Genomic DNA, 20,084 nt, shown 5'->3' with positions numbered 1-20,084 from the left:
TTCACAGCAATGAATTAAATACTTTTAATAAAGCCATTGTTTAGATTGCTAAGGATGATGAAATAAAGACCAGTTTAGATACCAGTCATAGATAAAATATTGTATAGCACGCGAGAGTAATAGTAATATGCGTTACAAGAGCGGTATGTTGACGTTTTCATGTTCGAGGAAAAGACTGAAAAAGCGAAACGTAGTTGAGCTTTTTTAATTTCCGAGAACATGAAAACAAACATACCGCTCGTGTATCGTATATTATTTTGTGCGAAGATCGTTTATTACATACCTGAAAGAGGAATTTCTAATTAGTTGCAATGAAATCTCCATCTTGGTTTCTGTTCAATGACGGCAACTTTGGAAAACAAATATATCTTTCTTCAACATTGTTGCTATAAAATGTTTCCTGTGTTTACTGTACTGCAGCAGGCCATGATATACGTCTGTCTTTTTTTTTTCCCCCAGTCTATGATGAGTCTGGAATCTTGTTGATTTTTGCACGGCTTCCTTAATGTTACTTGCATTACAAATGCAGTAACTTTAGTGGAGTTGTAGAGTTTACTTAATTTTTGCAAATATTTAAAAACAATAATTAACAGTGCAATTTAGGTGAAATTGCAGTGGTAAGTTTCCAATTTATAATTATTACTATATTGAATACCTTTAAAAATAATATGTTAAAAGCCTAAAGCAGTAAAATGAATATGGCGCTTAAGCGGTAAGAAGAGGGAAATTGTTATGTGTGTTACGTTGGGAATACTGAATGTGGTATTTCACACTTACCGTGTATTGGTTTTGTGGGAAAGCAAGCAAATACGCACAATCTTGCACAAACAGATTTTATGTCCTCGTGGCTTTGGCTTCATCTCAGGCGCTAATCTTCCTACTCACGCATAAAATCTAATTTTACTCTCTTATACTATAAATATTATTATTATTATTATTATTATTATTATTATTATTATTCTATAACCTCTTTAACTCTAAATTTAATACCATGAAACTTATTTAACATTCACAGTACTGGATATGTTGATTTCTTTGCTTTTAACGTAATTACAAAATAGTAAACAATGAACAGTCTTAGAAAAAAGTTTTATCACGCTTTATAAGTTCCAGAAAGGAGGCAGTGCTCATGATCAGAGGATAGCGAACTGGTTCACAAGATGACTAGTTAAGGTAATAAAATTTGTTTTGTTTTGTTGTATGTCTGATCATGCACACTGCCTCCTTTCTGAAACTTATAAAATATCTGTGTGACAAAACTTTATTCTAAGACGGCTCATTCTTATAAAACAAAACTATTTCCATTAAAAATTCCTTTACATTTGATGCAAACTCAAAATAAAATTATTACGAATATACATTCTGTAACTCAATCTCCATTTAAGTTATTATCTTTGAAGAAATTAAAAATTAACTTGGAAAAGGAATTATGTGTTAAGTGTTACTATGTACAGTAATTTGATCGAAAGGTATCTGATGAGACGTTTTTGTTTACATTCCCCTCTCGCAAGTCTTGAGGAGTGGATGACTGGAGTTCCACCCATCTCCACTATGGAGCAATGACCTAAAAGAGTACAGCTACTCTTTGCAGGGTTGCAACATATTGCATTTCGTATTATCAAAACTACTGGACGTATCAAAAAACTTATTTGACAAAAGTTGTTCCCATTGACTTGATCTATTACCTCTGTGAATTAATGTAATAGGTTCCCTCCCACTCTGTATATAAGAATGGTACAGGGTTTTGGTCGCTAAGGATGTTTGTATTCCATTATTTTCAAGTGAAGGGAAGTTAAAACATGAAAGATGCAGATAATAGGATTTCATGTACAATACAAGAAGAGACTGTGAAAAGTAAAAGTGAATAATAATTCAAATACTGAACTTAAAAGTTTTCACATACTGATAAAACTTTGATTTTTATTTAAATATACATATATATGAGCAAATTAAAACAAGTTTTGCCTTCTCCATAACCTCCATATATATAATAATAATCCGTGGCGCTACAGCCCGTGGAGAGCCTAGACCGACCAGCCGGCTGCTGGCCTTACGCCCACATGCCGAAGCAGAGGTGGACGATCATCCAACCAGAATGGAGGTATCGTGTGGTTAGCACGATGATCCCCCCCCCCCCCAGCAGTTATAGCTGGTATTCGCAACCGGATTTCGCTATCTATCGTAACTCCCCAAGTGCATCACGATGCTGGGTGAACACCGGTCCCATACACTGGCCGAAATTTCATGAGAAAATTTCTTCCCCCATGAGGATTCGAACCAGTGCGCATTTCGTAACGCGAGTCTTAGGCAAGATGCCTTAGACCGCAACGCCACGGCGCGGGACTCCATATATATATATACATATACATTCATTCATTTCATTCATTTAGAGTTATGCCAAAGGGCAGCTCTTTCATTGCAAACCCAGCTTTCTCCAGTCTTTTCTATTTTCTGCCTTCCTCTTTGTTTCCAAGCAGTAACCTGAATTGCTGCCAGGAAGTCAAAAGAGGATAGCAATGGCAAGGAAGCTTTTAATAGAAAAAGGAGCATATTCAGCGGGCCTCTGGAAAAAAGAGCTAAGGAAGATACTAGTGAAGTGCTTCGTGTGGAATGTTGCATTGTATGGAGCAGAAACATGGACATTATGGTGAAGTGAAGAAAAACGACTAGAAGCATTTGAAATTTGGAGTGTGTGAAATGGACAGACAAAATAACAAATGAAGCTCTGCTAGAAAGGGTATGTGAAGAAAGAATAATGCTGAAACTGATGGGAAAGAGAAAATGAAATTTCTGGGTCACTGACTAAGAAAAAACCATTTGCTAAAGGATGCACTGGAAGAAATGGTGAATGGGAGAAAAGTCTGGGGCAGAAGAAATCAGATGTTAGACAACATTAAGGTACATGGATCATATGCTGAGACTAAGAGGAAGGCATAAAATAGCAAAGATTGAAGCATGCTGGGTTTGATGCCCAGGGTAGAATGAATATACAAGGAATGTATGTATGTATATACATAAACTTCATATTGTTACCGACTTGACTTTTTCAAAGGTTGTGCAATTAAATGTCCTTGAAGTACAAGACAGTTACGAAACATCTTGTGCACAACTAATACTGCCGACCCATGTCAGTATGCTCAGCATTCCAAGCTCTGTTTCTGCCTCATTGTCATTGTTCACAATCTTCCAGTCCCACTCGGTCTCCTCATCCAGATTACACTCTGTTTCAGCATCATCTATTCCTGTAAATTAAACGAACATAATGAACATGCAAAGCAGGAATGGAACTTACGTGACTAATGTAATTAGTTCGGAAACTGTTTCTTGCATGCCATTTGTTTTTCCATCTGTGAATCTTGAATTAACCTATTATGACACATCAATTCCACTGCAAGCAAGACCTTTCCCTCGGGGAGGGGGAGAGGTGATTTATGCTATACTTGGGGAAGGTGGCACCAGCAGCAAAAGATCTTACCTAACAACAGAGCAGAGGGAACATAGAGAAATGGGTTCAATTAAATAAATGGAGCTTGCAGCCGTTGTTTATATTTGTTTTAAATACTACTACATGTTAATATAGGCATTAACTTAAACATGTTACTATTCCATGTTGAATCTTTCACACTATTTGACACCACATTTCAACATTTTCAACAATCGAACGCACCCACACAAGAGGCAGCGAAGTTCGAGATGATGCCGAGATCTAGTAGGCTCTGAGGATGGTGTAAGGAAACATCGAAACAGCTGTAAGCCGCACATGCTTACACAATTAACACGAGTAAGATCGACATTTAATCAATTATTTATGTTACTATTGTTTTGTAAAACATGGTGAATATGTAAAATTCTTCCATGAAGCCTGTGTTAAATACACTGTCTCAATTTAATAGTTGTACAAGTAGTAGCCTAATTATAGGATAAAATAAACGAAGTCATAAATATGTCTTATCGTGAGCATAGAATCTGCCCACAGAGCAATACACATACCTTTATTAACAGATGAGGCTAAGGGTTATTGTGCTTACCACTCCTATTTTGTGAATTATATAATGGCTGTGCTCTTGTATGAATGCAGCAAAGCACCTTGAACTTAACACAAGCTATGTTAAACATGATGAAGACATGTGAAGAAATTTTGGCGAAATGGGACTCAAGTTCAATGCCGAAAAGTACCCAGCAATTTTGCTTCAATTGGTTGAAGGAAAACCTCGGAAAAACGCCAATCAGGTAACTTGTCTCAACCCAGGTATTATCTGTAGTGTCAGCAGGTTCTTCATTATTACTATTATAATACATTTACTTCCATTTTATTCTATAATTTTAGAAAAGGAACAAGTGTCCAACGAACTCACTGTCACATGAAGTGAACTGAACGAACTGTCTTCAGAAAATGTTCCAGGCTTGTCCCAATTCTTTCTTACTCATATTATAAAAAGATAAATAGCATAATGGATGTCTATACTTGCAAACAATACTTTTACATAAGCACTGATTTGCATTTTAATTTGCAAATAAACCTATTATAATTCCTTAAACTATATTTAAACATATTTTTCAATTGTGTAGAATGTGAAAGTTAAAATATCCCATTTCTAGCAATTCCTGACTTGCTTTGTAATCTCCAGTAGTTGACCTATCACACACAGCACAACTACTTCCAAGAAGGGTTTTATTTTTGGAAAAATGCTAATCTTTTCTTTTATCAATGAAGTTTATTTTGTCAAGGAGCCGTTTTATTTCTATTTACCTAATTTAAGAAACAAATACCGTACCATAGTTGTGCTGCAGCTTCTGTATCACTGCCATGAGAATGATAAAGTTAAGTGATGCACTACACACCATCAATTGGCAGATGGATCTATACTGTACCAAACTGAACAATTCTCGCACAGAAACTCCATTTCGACTCACTAGATTTGAACTCAGAACTTTGGAGCAGGAAATTGAGACTTTAGCCATTTGGATCACTATTTACACTGCATCCTAATTTGCAAATGCAGCCAAATAAAGACATTTCTTATAGTAAACATTACCTGTCGTAAATACCCAGCCTCTTTGCCTACGAACATCATCATCTGCTACAACTCGCACAGTCTTCACAGCTGAACCATAGTTTTCTCTAAACCATTTCAAATCTGTTTTTCTTCTGATGTCGCTTACTATCCATATAGGTTTTTCGTGTGCTGTAAATAAATTATTTTATTTTACGCTCCCTGTATTGCTATAGAATATAATACTTATGTAGATTTAATATTTTTCAAACAAACTTAGTGCAGCAGTTTATGTGTAGGCCGGATTCAGGTATAATGCCACTCCCCAAGTCCCACAAACAATTTATAAGCAGAAAAATTCGCTCCGGCATCAGGGATCGAATCTGGGTCCTTGGTTCTACATACCAAGTGCTCTCACCATTGAGCTATGCCGAAGTCCAATCCACAGCACCGGATCGAACTCCCCTCCTCCAGTATGTTTCCCTTTGTGGCCTGACTCCATAATTGGGCATGTATGTTGACATTTCATTACGTCAACTGCCGAGCGAATTTTTCTCCTCTATTATTAATTGTTACCATAACAGATATATTCTGTAGGACCAAACAAAAAAATCTTTAGCTATTATACAGGTCATGTTTAGTTTAAATGAAATGTTACAATTCAGAAAACAATAAATAAATTACTGGAATCAAAATACATGCATCTTACTTGTGAATTATAAAGATTTCCTTCACACTTTCTTCACAGAGAATGCATTGATGATGTCATCAAAGTCGATCTGACGAAGCACATCACATTCGATGCAAAGAAACATATTCAAACTTACTCAGTGTTGAAACGAAATTGATTTGTGAAAGCCAGGCTGTGGTTTATTTTTAAGCATTGGTTTTGTTGATGGTATAGTTATTACGAGTATTTCTTTTTTCGATAGGAAGTATAAATTACACTGAAAAATAAACCCCAAATCTTTGGGGAATAAACCTTTCATATCGAATTATGTAGTGCACATGCTCGGAAGTGATTAAATAGTATTGTTGACGATATATATTGGAAATGTAACTGATAGTTGTGGTTATTATAACAAACACACATCTAATTTGATTTTCAACAATGCATTCTTGTTTATACAAGCAGTTAAATTTAAGCAGTTTCACAGTTACTTACTTACTGGCTTTTAAGGAACCCGGAGGTTCATTGCCGCCCTCACATAGGCCCGGCATTGGTCCCTATCCTGAGCAAGATTAATCCAATCTCTATCATCATATCCCACCTCCCTCAAATCCATTTTAATATTATCCCTACCCTACAATATAATTATGCAGCTACACACTTTCTTTTGCTCTCGCTGCGACCGTGACAATGCGACTTCCACAATGTGTTCAAGAACAAACTTCAGAAACATTTACCAACAAGTGTTTTACAAACAAATTTCACTGTAAAATGAAAATAAAAAAAAGGACGCGAGAGAAAGAGAGAAATTGCCTAGGTTGCCTAGGCCTAAATCCAGCACTGTTTACGTGAATGCAACAGAAATATAAAAGAATAATATTCCCAGTACACAAGTGCACTGCACGAATAATGACTTCTTTTAGCGGTGACTACAGGGTATTCATAGCAAATCAAAGATTTGCGAAGTTGTCCTTAGTGGTCTAATGGTTACTGTATATGCCACTGGATCCAAAATTCACGAGTTCAGAGTTAAGAGTGATAGAACTTTAAAAAGTAATAAAATATATCCTCAGGATGGTTTCCTCTGGATGGAAATTACATCCAGAAGTGCACCGCTTTAGACATGTGACTTGTACAAATCCAGAGGTGCAGTACTTTAGGGTTATGACTTGTACAAATCCAGAAGTGCATTGCTTTAGGCTTATGACTTGTACAAATCCAGAAGTGCATTGCTTTAGGCTTATGACTTGTACAAATCCAGAAGTGCAGTGCTTTAGGCTTATGACTTGTACAAATCCAGAAGTGCATTGCTTTAGACTTATGACTTGTACAAATCCAGAAGTGCATTGCTTTAGGCTTATGACTTGTACAAATCCAGAAGTGCAGTGCTTTAGACTTATGACTTGTACGAATCCAGAAGTGCAGTGCTTTAGGCTTATGACTTGTACAAATCCAGAAGTGCATTGCTTTAGGCTTATGACTTGTACAAATCCAGAAGTGCATTGCTTTAGGCTTATGACTTGTACAAATCCAGAAGTGCAGTGCTTTAGACTTATGACTTGTACAAATCCAGAAGTGCAGTGCTTTAGGCTTATGACTTGTACAAATCCAGAAGTGCATTGCTTTAGGCTTATGACTTGTACAAATCCAGAGGTGCATTGCTTTAGGCTTATGACTTGTACAAATCCAGAAGTGCAGTGCTTTAGACTTATGACTTGTACAAATCCAGAAGTGCAGTGCTTTAGACTTATGACTTGTACAAATCCAGAAGTGCATTGCTTTAGGCTTATGACTTGTACAAATCCAGAGGTGCAGTGCTTTAGGCTTATGACTTGTACAAATCCAGAAGTGCATTGCTTTAGGCTTATGACTTGTACAAATCCAGAAGTGCAGTGCTTTAGACTTATGACTTGTACAAATCCAGAAGTGCATTGCTTTAGGCTTATGACTTGTACAAATCCAGAAGTGCATTGCTTTAGGCTTATGACTTGTACAAATCCAGAAGTGCAGTGCTTTAGGCTTATGACTTGTACAAATCCAGAAGTGCATTGCTTTAGACTTATGACTTGTACAAATCCAGAAGTGCATTGCTTTAGGCTTATGACTTGTACAAATCCAGAAGTGCATTGCTTTAGGCTTATGACTTGTACAAATCCAGAAGTGCATTGCTTTAGGCTTATGACTTGTACAAATCCAGAAGTGCAGTGCTTTAGACTTATGACTTGTACAAATCCAGAAGTGCAGTGCTTTAGGCTTATGACTTGTACAAATCCAGAAGTGCAGTGCTTTAGACTTATGACTTGTACAAATCCAGAAGTGCATTGCTTTAGGCTTATGACTTGTACAAATCCGGAAGTGCAGTGCTTTACACTTATGACTTGTACAAATCCAGAAGTGCAGTGCTTTAGGCTTATGACTTGTACAAGTCCAGAAGTGCATTGCTTTAGGCTTATGACTTGTACAAATCCAGAAGTGCACTGCTTTCGACATGTGACTTGCACAAATCCAGAAGTGCAGTGCTTTAGACTTATGACTTGTACAAATCCAGAAGTGCATTGCTTTAGGCTTATGACTTGTACAAATCCAGAGGTGCAGTGCTTTAGGCTTATGACTTGTACAAATCCAGAAGTGCATTGCTTTAGGCTTATGACTTGTACAAATCCAGAAGTGCAGTGCTTTAGACTTATGACTTGTACAATCCAGAAGTGCATTGCTTTAGGCTTATGACTTGTACAAATCCAGAAGTGCATTGCTTTAGGCTTATGACTTGTACAAATCCAGAAGTGCAGTGCTTTACACTTATGACTTGTACAAATCCAGAAGTGCAGTGCTTTAGGCTTATGACTTGTACAAGTCCAGAAGTGCATTGCTTTAGGCTTATGACTTGTACAAATCCAGAAGTGCACTGCTTTCGACATGTGACTTGCACAAATCTAGAAGTGCAGTGCTTTAGACTTATGACTTGTACAAATCCAGAAGTGCATTGCTTTAGACTTTAACACATCCCTTTCCTTCTCTTCATGTCAACATTTCAGTTATTGAGAATGCAGAGACATTAGATGAACAAACAGCACATGAAGTAGAAAAAGATGAAAAGGGCTGCAGTAAAAATTTACCAGCCTTGCGTTCACAAAGTTTGTTCTTTCCAGACAGATGTCATTTCATGATAATGCAGAGATTCCTGACAGCCAAAGCAGAAGAGAGAATAAAATATAGTGTCATTTTGAACTCTTATTTTCATCTAGATTTACACTATTCCCCCTCACTTTTTGAACTCTCATTTTCTGCTACATTTACACTATTCCCCCTCACTTTTTGAACTCTCAGTTTCTGCTAGATTTACACTATTCCCCCTCACTTTTTGAACTCTCATTTTCTGCTAGATTTACACTATTCCCCCTCACTTTTTGAACTCTGTTTCTGCTAGATTTACACTATTCCCCCTCACTTTTTGATCTCTCAGTTTCTGCTAGATTTACACTATTCCCCCTCACTTTTTGAACGCTCATTTTCTGCTGGATATACACTATTCCCCCTCACTTTTTGAACTCTCATTTTCTGCTAGATTTACACTATTCCCTCTCACTTTTTGAACTGTTTCTGCTAGATTTACACTATTCCCCCTCACTTTTTGAACTGTTTCTGCTAGATTTACACTATTCCCCCTCACTTTTTGAACTCTCAGTTTCTGCTAGATTTACACTATTCCCCCTCACTTTTTGAACTCTCATTTTCTGCTAGATTTACACTATTCCCCCTCACTTTTTGAACTCTGTTTCTGCTAGATTTACACTATTCCCCCTCACTTTTTGAACTCTCAGTTTCTGCTAGATTTACACTATTCCCCCTCACTTTTTGAACGCTCATTTTCTGCTGGATATACATTATTCCCCCTCACTTTTTGAACGCTCATTTTCTGCTGGATATACACTATTCCCCCTCGCTTTTTGAACGCTCATTTTCTGCTGGATATACACTATTCCCCCTCACTTTTTGAACGCTCATTTTCTGCTGGATATACACTATTCCCCCTCACTTTTTGAACTCTCATTTTCTGCTAGATTTACACTATTCCCTCTCACTTTTTGAACGCTCATTTTCTGCTAGATTTACACTATTCCCCCTCACTTTTTGGACTCTGTGCTAGATTTACACTATTCCCCGTCGCTTTTTTCCAAGTTCCTGATCACTCCTCGTATTTACATATTCCATCTCCCTCCACCTTACTTAGTTCCCTTAATACCTTCCCTCATTTCTTACTTATCATATTCAATGTCATAGGTTCAGCCCTTTCTGTACTGTTAATTTCTATCATATTACTCTCTTTATTGTTATTGTTAATCTCCTCTTCTGTTTTTCCACTCACCATTTCTTCTGTTACTACACTCCTCTTTCCTGTACTTTTCTTTTTGCTTTTACTTGTTGAGTCTTGGTTTCTATTTTCTATCACACCCTTTTTACTAGTCTTTTCTCCTCCTACGACACTTCCCAACTCATTTATTCTGTTCTTTTCTACACTAACCTTCTTTCGTGCACCTGTGTTCCTTACAGTCCTTCATACTCTTATAGATTTTTCACAATTTTCACAGAAATTCTGAACATCCTAAAAAATCAATGTCGTTCTTCTTTTTATTTCTATTCGAGTATGAAGACCTTACTCCTGTTATAAGCAAGCTCATAGGCATACTTCCATCAATGCTTCTGCTTACATCGCCTTTTCGTTCTTGCTTCTTTAGACTTCCTCATTCATTGTCCTGGGATGGGTTCCTGACCATGTCACTCACTTTCCCACTACTACATTATGGTCTGTAGCCATCTATTGTCTACCGCCAGAAGATGTACGTAATTTTTTCCACAATTCATCAAGTTGTTTTTGCCTGCTGATCCTTCTGTAACACTGTATTCTTCTCCCTGATCTGTCTGATGCACTCTTCCCTTCTTCCATTAAGACACATATTTCAATTTCTGAGTGATCTTCATTTTCCAAATAGTACTTTACATCATAAAATTTTCCATTCAGTTTCAACTTATCTTCACACAGTTTCGCAATATGTCCTTTCGATCTAGCTGCTTTCATAAATGGGAGTAGTACAGTGGCGGAGGGTGGGTTTGAAAGTTGAGGAGGCCAAGACGTGACTGATGAGAGTTTTCATTACATGTGTTAAAATATAAAGCCTGTGACGTACCTCATTACCAAGCGCAGAATTTATAGGTTTTAAGAAACTAAAATTAGGTTTTCCAATCTATGGTTTAGAATTTTTTAGGATTTTACATCTTATGTTTAGGAAATTTATATGGTTTTACAGGGGGGGGGGGGAAATAGAAAAAATAAACAACATACTGTTAATATACTACAATACTCTTTTAGAGTTACATTCAAATATCTGTTATTACAGGCCTAACCTTATAAATCTAAAAAGTAGCCTGATGATTCACGTGGTGACGATGGAATGTTTTATAGAACTATTTACCAATATTATTAATAGTCCATTATGTCTACAACACTGTATCTTTATTAAATTATTACACCCGCAAACCACTCATTTAAGTAGTGCTCCTGATATGAATTAGGTCTCTTTAGGCCATTTTAAGTCCTAACCAACGAATTATGTCTTTTTAGGTCATATTAAATTTAAGAATGTAATTCGTTGCAACATAAAACAAATAAGAAAAGCAATATTTCGAGAGTAACAGATAGCAACAAAATTGGTTCGAACCTAAGAATCTGGGACTTGCTCATTACTGCATAACAGGAACACCTGCAAACAAGAGAAAAATCTACCAACATAAAAGAAAACTTTTACGCAGGGAGAGAAAACTAACGACACGAGACTCAATTTTCTAAAACAAAGAAAGAAAGAAAGAAAGAGCTTGCCTATACAAGCTGAAATCAGCCGTGACCAGCAGTGCAGTTGTCAGCAGTGGGTAGGACATCGCCAAATTCAGCTCCCCTCGAGCGTTCTAGTTAAGTTTAAACATGCCGCTGACCAGCTATCTTATTGGTTGAAGTTCTGTTGTCATGGTTACCGGGGAGCAAAGTGATGTAGCTGTCTCCTCTCTCCCTCTCTTGCATAGAAGATACTGCAGGCTGCTAGAATGCTGATGTCGACTATACAGGTTACAGCGCTAACTGTTATTTTTCGGTATGAATTATTTGTACTATCTACAAGTGAGCTAGCATCACCAATTGGATGTGGTCCACTTGACGTAACTTACATCTTAGTCATAGTGAATAGTAAAATTAATATAAAAGGAAAAATGTCCGTCATTTGCTATAATTTATTGACCTTAATTCAGCTGGAATTAATACTGTCATACTGTATTCTGGTAAAATATTACGCGAGGTACGGCCTCCCTTGCCTCTCCTGAAAATCCGCTGCTGGAGTAGTAGTTTTCTTCTAATTGTCTTTTTCTATGCAGTCCTGAGCAGTCCTAGATTATTCAAAATAACTTTCCTTATTCTTGTATTCCTAAAACTTACTAAGATGTGTATTTACACATCTTTACTAAGATGTGTATTTACACATCTTCTTAATCTGTAAGTTTCATGAATGTGTTCTTCACTCACTTCTATATTAAAGATCACTTTACACATGTCACATACTGTCTCCAAGGTTTTTGCTTTTTTTCGCGACCCATTTCTTCTATACCGAAAATTAATAGATTCCTTTTCCTCATATTGAATTCGTAATCACTCATTTTCTTTCTTAACCCATTTGCAAGTCCTCCATCTTCACACTAATGTTTTCTACCTCCAGTCTTAAGTTTCCTGCTGTCTAGTTCTTCATTGCTGCTTCCTTCTGATTCATTCCTGTTCTGTTCTCCAACACTTCACTGCCTAATTCACTTACTCTTCCTGCTGTACCCACTTTTCCATGTTCTCTTCTGATAACTTCACTTTTTCTACCAGTTTTCTCTTAGACCGATGACCTCTATATGTGACTAGTCAGAGTTTATACGCTTACTTCTGTTCCCCATGACTTTTTGCTGAAGGAATATATTAAATCAAATCAACGACTGTGTAGAAATGCAAAACGTAGCAAAAAATGAACAGATGGTGTCAATCACGAACAGAAATATATATAGTATGAGGGAGAGTCAAAAAGTAACCTTAATAATAATTGTTTTATTAATTGAATATGTACAATAAGACTACAAACACTTCATCACTTTTCAACATACTGTAGAATAATAGAAACACTTGCATTGAACGTAATGGGGACTATGTTGAAAAGTGATGAAGTGTTTGTAGTCTTATTGTACATATCCAATCAATAAAAAAATGATTAAAGTTACTTTTTGACTCTCCCTCAGATGTTTGCAGAGCTCTGGAAGAGATGAGTAAGCTAAACAGAGGAATAGGATTGCATTCAGAGGCGATAGCAGAGCAATACACACGGTCAGATGGGGCTGATAGTGTTTACAAATGAAAGCATTTTGGCACTGCAGGGGAAGAAAAAAAGCAGAAGGAATAGTGCTGAGAATGTGATTTCTCTTACTTTTAAGCTTGTGCATTGTAACAATGATGAATGGTTATCAGATTAATAATGTGAATTAAGCAGGTTAGGGCAGACATGTAAAACAAGGGAAACTGATATAAATACTAAACAAAAAGAAGGATTTAGTCAAGAGCATAAGTGAACAATAATGATAGCAATGGCTAAGAAGATGAGGACAGAAATGTATGAAATTTTGGGAAAGTGTACTAAAAATATAATAGACAAGTACGAGTATGTGTAAGTGGCCACTGAAATTTAGCACTGTCCAGGAGCATACGCAAGGGTGAAGGAAGAGTTACCGGGTTTGAACTCCCCTTTTTTTCAACTCAAAAGAAAATGACATATTTAGAGTTGAGTATTTTTTATCCATAGGCCTAATCGTTTTCCCTTCTCTAATTTTCCTCTGTCAGAGTAACAAAATCTACATCGACATAAGGCGTAGTCCTCCTACCTCTCCTCTCCTTCAATATAATCCCTGTGCTTGGTGCTGCAGCACGTTGGAATTATAACAATGCTATCTTTATTATAGAGGCACCTACCGTCTACCTATCATATACAAATAACTTTTGACTAAAAGTATACCTATATAATTATTATTGTGGAAGTGTAATAATGGCACAAGCATTTTTATTATACAAAATTAAACAGAAGTTAAAATTTGTTAATAGGATGGCTGTGAAAAAAATTAAGTTTCAAAGATTTTATAAGGATATTCATGAATATGTTCTAATGTTCAGTAGTTTACTTGAATAAATGTTTGTAAGTCCGAAGATCATTATGAAACAAGTGTATGATGTAAGCCTATTTATAGATTTTAAACATAAAATAAATGAGATGAAGACATACAAAGAACAATATCTAAAAACATCTTACCTTTAAACATCTTCACAGCAGCCTCACAGAAATATCCATAGTTATTGTTCCTGATCTCTTCACTCCATTTAATCATGTCTTGTCTATGTTTTTCTTTATATTCTCCAGCACTCATTAATTCTTCAAAATTTAAGTGATGTTTTTCTGCCCAGTGAGTTTTAATAGGAGCTGAAATTTTTATCATTGCCACATTCTGCACCCCAAGTCTAGAAAAGAAACGATCTCTCTAAAGATTAAACCATAAACTGACTGAAACTATACACTGACAATAAGTCAGTAAATAAAAGGCAATATTTGTATGCGTGCATATGAAAAGAGACCAGTTTTCAAGTAAATTGCTAATTAAGAAAATGGGGTGAAATGTTGCTATTTCCATTTCTTTATGGTTTTGTGTTTTTTATGTGTAAATTAACCACAATATAAGTTTCAAAGTCGTATGTAAGTTGGGACACTGAAAATTTTGATAATTTAGTCGAAGGTGAAAAGGGACCAGTTCTCGCTGCATAAAGTTTTCCTCATTACTGTACCACACTCTATATACATATGAGCTATTTTATGACCAACAGACTGACTCAGCATCGTATCTCCTCCTCGTGTGTAGGTTCCTTTTAATCCCTAGTCAAGAAATAAGACGGAGTTTTGCGAAATACGAACATTAAGGGGTGAAAAAGGGGACGTAGGAATGTCAAAATTCACTGTTATATCTTTTGAACCAACAGACATGCAGCTTTGAAATTTAACAAAGGCTCTTTTCTAGAATTCGTTTAAACTTTTGAGGGTTTTTCAAATTTCATCCCCTAAGACAGTGAAGATGAGAGAAAAGGAAGGGGGGGGGGGTTGAAAGTTTTCAAAATTTTTTTAACTTTTCGACATGAAACTTTAAAATTCAAAATGAACGTTACTTTCTACAACTACAATTTAGATTAAACATTTTGGATAATTTTTTAAAATATCATCCCCAAAGGTAGAGGCTAATGGAGAGGAGGCAGGGATGAGAAATATCATGTCATCCAATCTCAATGAAATCTTATATCTGGGGTTTTTCAGGTCACAGAATACGAATGTGGCATTATTTTGTGCGAATTTATTCCCTAAGAGTATGAAAGGGAGTAGAAATGGGTGAGAAATTAAATTTTATATACAGTATAGGAGGTTCTCAAGATGCAAAATACTGATGTGACAATTTGTGCGAATCCAGTAAAGCAGATTCAGAACTATGAATTATATCTGAATACTGAAACATCGGGTAACGCAGACGGACACAAGCACAGTGAACACGTGCACTTAACCACAACATTTTCCATTCTTCTGCAACACATATCTGCCTGCACAACAACAGTACTGGTATTTCAATTGTAACATCAGGAGACAAAACAAACCAATTCAGACAGGCTGGACTAATAAAATAGTAAAAAAAAAAACATTAGAGATTTATATAAGGGCATAAAGGAATTTAAGAATGGATATCAGGCAAGCTAAACGTGATCAAGGATGAGAATGGTGACTTGCTTGCAGACTCTCATTCAATCCTGAACAGATGGAAAAAAATTTTTAGGCAACTACTAAATATACATATAGATCAAACAGAAATGATCGGGACGAAATTGAAATACAAACTGCTGAGCCATTTATACCCGAACCCACACTTTCTGAAGTCGAAATTGAGATAGAAAATCTGAAAAATTATGTTTCCAGGTATCGATCAAATTCCAGCAGAATTAATACAATAGGGTGGAAGTGCATTATCTAACGAAATTTATAAGCTTGTACTTGCTATTTGGGAAAAGGAAATTGTACCAGAGGGAGGCCGGAGGGATAAAGACCTTTGGGAAGGGCGAGACGTAGATGGGATGATAATATTAAAATGGATTTGAGGGAGGTGGGATATGATGATAGAGACTGGATTAATCTTGCTCAGAATAGGGACCAATGGCAGGCTTATGTGAGGGCGGCAATGAACCTCCGGGTTCCTTAAAAGCCAGTAAGTAAGTAATATTGTTGTTGGTATAATGGATACCTCTAATACCGATCGGGCTGTATAACACAAGATGTAGTTCTGCTTTTTGTCATCGCTTCAATAGTCTCTTGAAATTATACATTGAGTTGAAGGTCTTCTAAGTTATTTGTATGGTTTGGTATGTCATTCTAACCTGTTACGTCAGTTGTGACGTAATGTACGATATATATAAAAAGCCTAAATATGAGAATGACTTTCCTCCGACTGCTTATGCAGATCTGTGGTTAGTCATAGAGAAATTTATTCCCTGTACAATCTATTACAGATTATAGGTTCGTCATTAGATACAAACACAAAATACAAACACACACAAAATAAGATTTCTAATATGAATTTAATTTTAACACTCTTAAGTTTTCCAAAGAATAGTAAAACTACCAAAAGACACAATAAATAACAAGATAGGGTATAATACATTTTCAGTTTACAAGACATTAAATAAATAGATTACCATAGATTAGGTAAAAACCAGATAGGCCTACACAATGAGATTACAATAAACATGTTTATCATCTGAGGTGATTTATTTGGAGAACGATTGAATCTTCGCAGTATGGGCAGTGTCGTTGGTAGACAGCACTGAGGTAGTTTCCTTCATACTCTGCTCATAACTTGCAAATACGAATGTGATGTGTTAGGTTTGGTTATGCTTTTGGGTGAATATCACTTATATCCAAGCCACTAAAGAACTTGATAAAATACCTTGAAAATGCCTTGGATTTATAGTATTGATTAGTAGAAATTGATGTGATCACTGGGAGAGCTGTAAGCCCACTTAACGCACCCTAAAAACGTACCTTTCTTATATACGAAAATCGTCCGTGAATGAAGAATACGGTCACATTTCGTTAATGTACCCACGAGATGAGCCCTAATAGGAATGTGCAGTAATGCCAATCTTACACGCAGGTAACAGCCAGCGTAATGTCACTCTTGCTCGCAGAAAACGACATGACACACTACTAACTACATTACAGTAACTAACCAATGGGAAAACATTCAATCAACTTTTAAAATACAAACTAACAGTTTCAACTTATACAACACACCAATACATAGCTAGTCTCAAACTACCTGATATTTTCAGCCACAGTATAATTAAACATCATATGGTGACTGTGTTGTTATCTGTTTAGTGTCATAAGGTTCGTAACTCATAACAACATATCTTATCTCTGGTCAGTTCTAGGAAGAGTGGTGCTCCATTCATCAATACCTCTCGGCACCACAGCTAATTAAAATACCCTCGCAGAGACTTTCTGGTCAGCTCCTCACAATAACAGTGGGTTTCAGTGTCTTTTTTTTTTTTTTTTAGTAGATTATTTTATTTCACAATTTTTACTTTAAGAAAACCTTTCAAAAGCTTATTCATTCATATCCGAACTTTGTTGCACTAGTATGAGTGTATATACTGAATATAATTGCTGGTTGGTCATCTAATGCTTTATCAACATCTTGGGTTATTTAGCATTTGAATGAAATGAAGGTGATAATGTCGGTGAAATGAATCCGGGGTCCAGCACCGAAAGTTACCCAGCATTTGCTCATATTGGGTGAGATAAAACTCAACCAGGTAACTTGCCCCCGACCGGGAATCGAAGCCAGGCCACCAGGTTTCGCGGCCAAACGCGCTAACCGTTACTCCACAGGTGTGGATGTTTCAATGTCGCCAAAATAGTAATAATACTACACACCTAATCAAACTTAACCTAACCTCCCATAATACTACACACCTAATCAAACGTAATCTAACCTGTCACATAATACACATCTAACCTAACCTAACCTGTCACATAATATTACACACCTGTAGTAACATTCCTCACATTTAGTATAATTTCGTTTGCATGTAATGCCGGCCCTGCTTCTCGTTGGTAGCCATGTGGAAGTGGATCGTAATTCCGGAAGAAAATATGGCGACTTTCATAGTAATTACGCATCCAGTGCATGTTATGTGATATATTAAATGTGTTAATGTAGTAATAATTATATACAGTACAATAATTTAAATGTCGTGATAGAAGTATTGAAAATTGGTTTATAGCGCCACATTGACAGTGATAAAATGTGCAATATTCGTTCAGTGGCCGGTGGATACTTTATATTGACCTGCTTTTGTTATGCTTTCCATATACGATCAACTGTATCTTCACAAAAAAAAAAAATCCCTTATAAATTCGACTTTCACTTCCGAAGTCATCGGAACTACCTCAGCGTTAGTTTCACTAAAACAGCTAACTTCTAATTACCGTTCATGTATCTTGTCTGTTAGATAGTCCTTTCCAGATTTTCTTTTGCCACTGAATAGTAAAACACTCGACGGATTCATCTTCAAAGTGAATGCTATTGTGTTTATTTCGTTGGTTTATGTAGTCAAGACTTTCTTGTTGTCATTCTTAATTGTTCTCAGTGTACCCAACTATTGAAAAATAGAATCCGCTACAGTTGAGGACCCTGAATAAATATGGAGGAATTAGGAAAGAGAACAACCAACTAGTTAAGTCCGGTTCAGAGGTGCTTATTTTCTTGCTGGCTGGCAAGCTGGGTGACGTGATGGTTGTTGTTCTCACGGAGCTGGCTCTTTTCACAGTTCAAATTGGAAAATCATCAGCTGTTTCTTCTGTTGCCAACACTCGTGGTCAAAAAGAAACTATACCATGAGTGGAAAACAACACACTTCCTACATTAACAATAGTAAATGTTTTAATAAGGTACTTAAGCCATAAGTGAAAAACAGCCAAAGTCCGATATTTAATTGCTGTTTCTTAGAAACTGAAGAATATATATATATATATATATATATATATATATAAACAGGTTTAGTTGGAAAACAACGAACATGGCGACAGTGGTGATACTCCTAGATCATAGCCCGGTTCAGACGGTGCTTGTTTCAGAGTCTAATATTTACAGTCACGAAGCTCAATACTTACTAAATATGCAAACGCACATAGTTGCTCACCACCAGAATCGCTACTATCGCCTCATCATAGACTCTTTACCTAGCAGACGATAAAATGTATTTTAGTTTCGATATCATGTTCTTTTGAAAAAATTAAGACCTTCCTTCCACTATTGAAATATGAAATACATAAGGTTTAACTTATATATTATTTTCATAAAATATATATTATATTCTATAAACTCACCTTCCTGGATCTTTCGGAATAAGAATAACTCTAACCTATTTTTCTTACAATTTATAGTACTACAAACGTCTCCTTGTCCCATATTATTATTCAAATTATTGTATTTTAGCCATTTACAGTTATTACAACCGATAACGAACACTTCATAGTTTACATAGCTTCTCACAAAAATGCGAAATACGGCACAGTCAATGCCTTTTCGATCTAGACCCAGGCCGTAATGTTCGTTCGTATTTTCTATTTCAGTGTATGGAGCTCAGTGAAATATTATATTATAACTTTATTGCGTATCATTGCTAAGCTTTATTTAGTGTAATGTGCCCATAAGTTCCGTTTACTTCTTGATGCATAATATGTTGCAGAAATAATTACAAAACTGTTATTTTGATGTGAAGAGAATTTTACATGTTAACATAATCTGTTCACGTCAACATTTTAAGTTTAGAATGGAAGCTATTTTGAGGTTTAATAAAAAAAGAATTTATATTGTGATTTCAATTTAGCACATCTACCTTCCTTAATTTTAGACAAAACATTTACCATACCACTCCTGTAAAATTAGTGTACGTACAATTGTGTTACTTCGTCTCTTAAGCTGGCCTTCTATGCCCAAGGTTGCGGGTTCGATCCCGGGCCAGGTCGATGGCATTTAAGTGTGCTTAAATGCGACAGGCTCATGTCAGTAGATTTACTGGCATGTAAAAGAACTCCTGCGGGACAAAATTCCGGCACATCCGGCGACGCTGATATAACCTCTGCAGTTGCGAGCGTCGTTAAATAAAATATAACATTCGTCTCTTAAGTAGTAGATAAATAACAATAATTCAGTACTCAATTGCAGTACTAAAATACAGATAAATTGAATATCCGGGGTATCATACA

The 20,084-nt window shown here is 36.2% G+C and overlaps 1 protein-coding gene across 3 annotated transcripts; it reads right to left on the bottom strand.

Annotated features, from left to right (window-relative positions):
- Positions 1-1,900: 1,900 nt before the first annotated feature.
- On the bottom strand, positions 1,901-18,481 carry Pmvk (Phosphomevalonate kinase). Of its 3 annotated transcripts, none has more exons than XM_069838786.1 (4): positions 18,303-18,478; positions 14,037-14,242; positions 5,037-5,186; positions 1,901-3,242 (listed from the first exon to the last, which is right to left on the bottom strand). In XM_069838786.1, the coding sequence occupies exons 1-4, from the start codon at positions 18,380-18,382 to the stop codon at positions 3,088-3,090; spliced, it is 591 nt and encodes a 196-aa protein (XP_069694887.1). In that variant the 5' UTR covers positions 18,383-18,478; the 3' UTR covers positions 1,901-3,087. The 3 variants fall into 3 exon arrangements, with proteins under 3 accessions (XP_069694887.1, XP_069694888.1, XP_069694889.1); XM_069838787.1 differs by lacking the exon at positions 18,303-18,478 and adding an exon at positions 17,861-18,235; XM_069838788.1 differs by lacking the exon at positions 5,037-5,186 and having other exon boundaries at positions 18,303-18,481.
- Between the last annotated feature and the right edge of the window lie 1,603 nt (positions 18,482-20,084).

The sequence above is a fragment of the Periplaneta americana genome, chromosome 11, assembly GCF_040183065.1.
Source record: "Periplaneta americana isolate PAMFEO1 chromosome 11, P.americana_PAMFEO1_priV1, whole genome shotgun sequence".
Lineage (NCBI taxonomy): Eukaryota > Metazoa > Arthropoda > Insecta > Blattodea > Blattidae > Periplaneta > Periplaneta americana.
The sequence above is the reverse complement of the archived record's forward strand: the minus strand, read 5'-3'. Positions and strand labels throughout refer to the sequence as shown.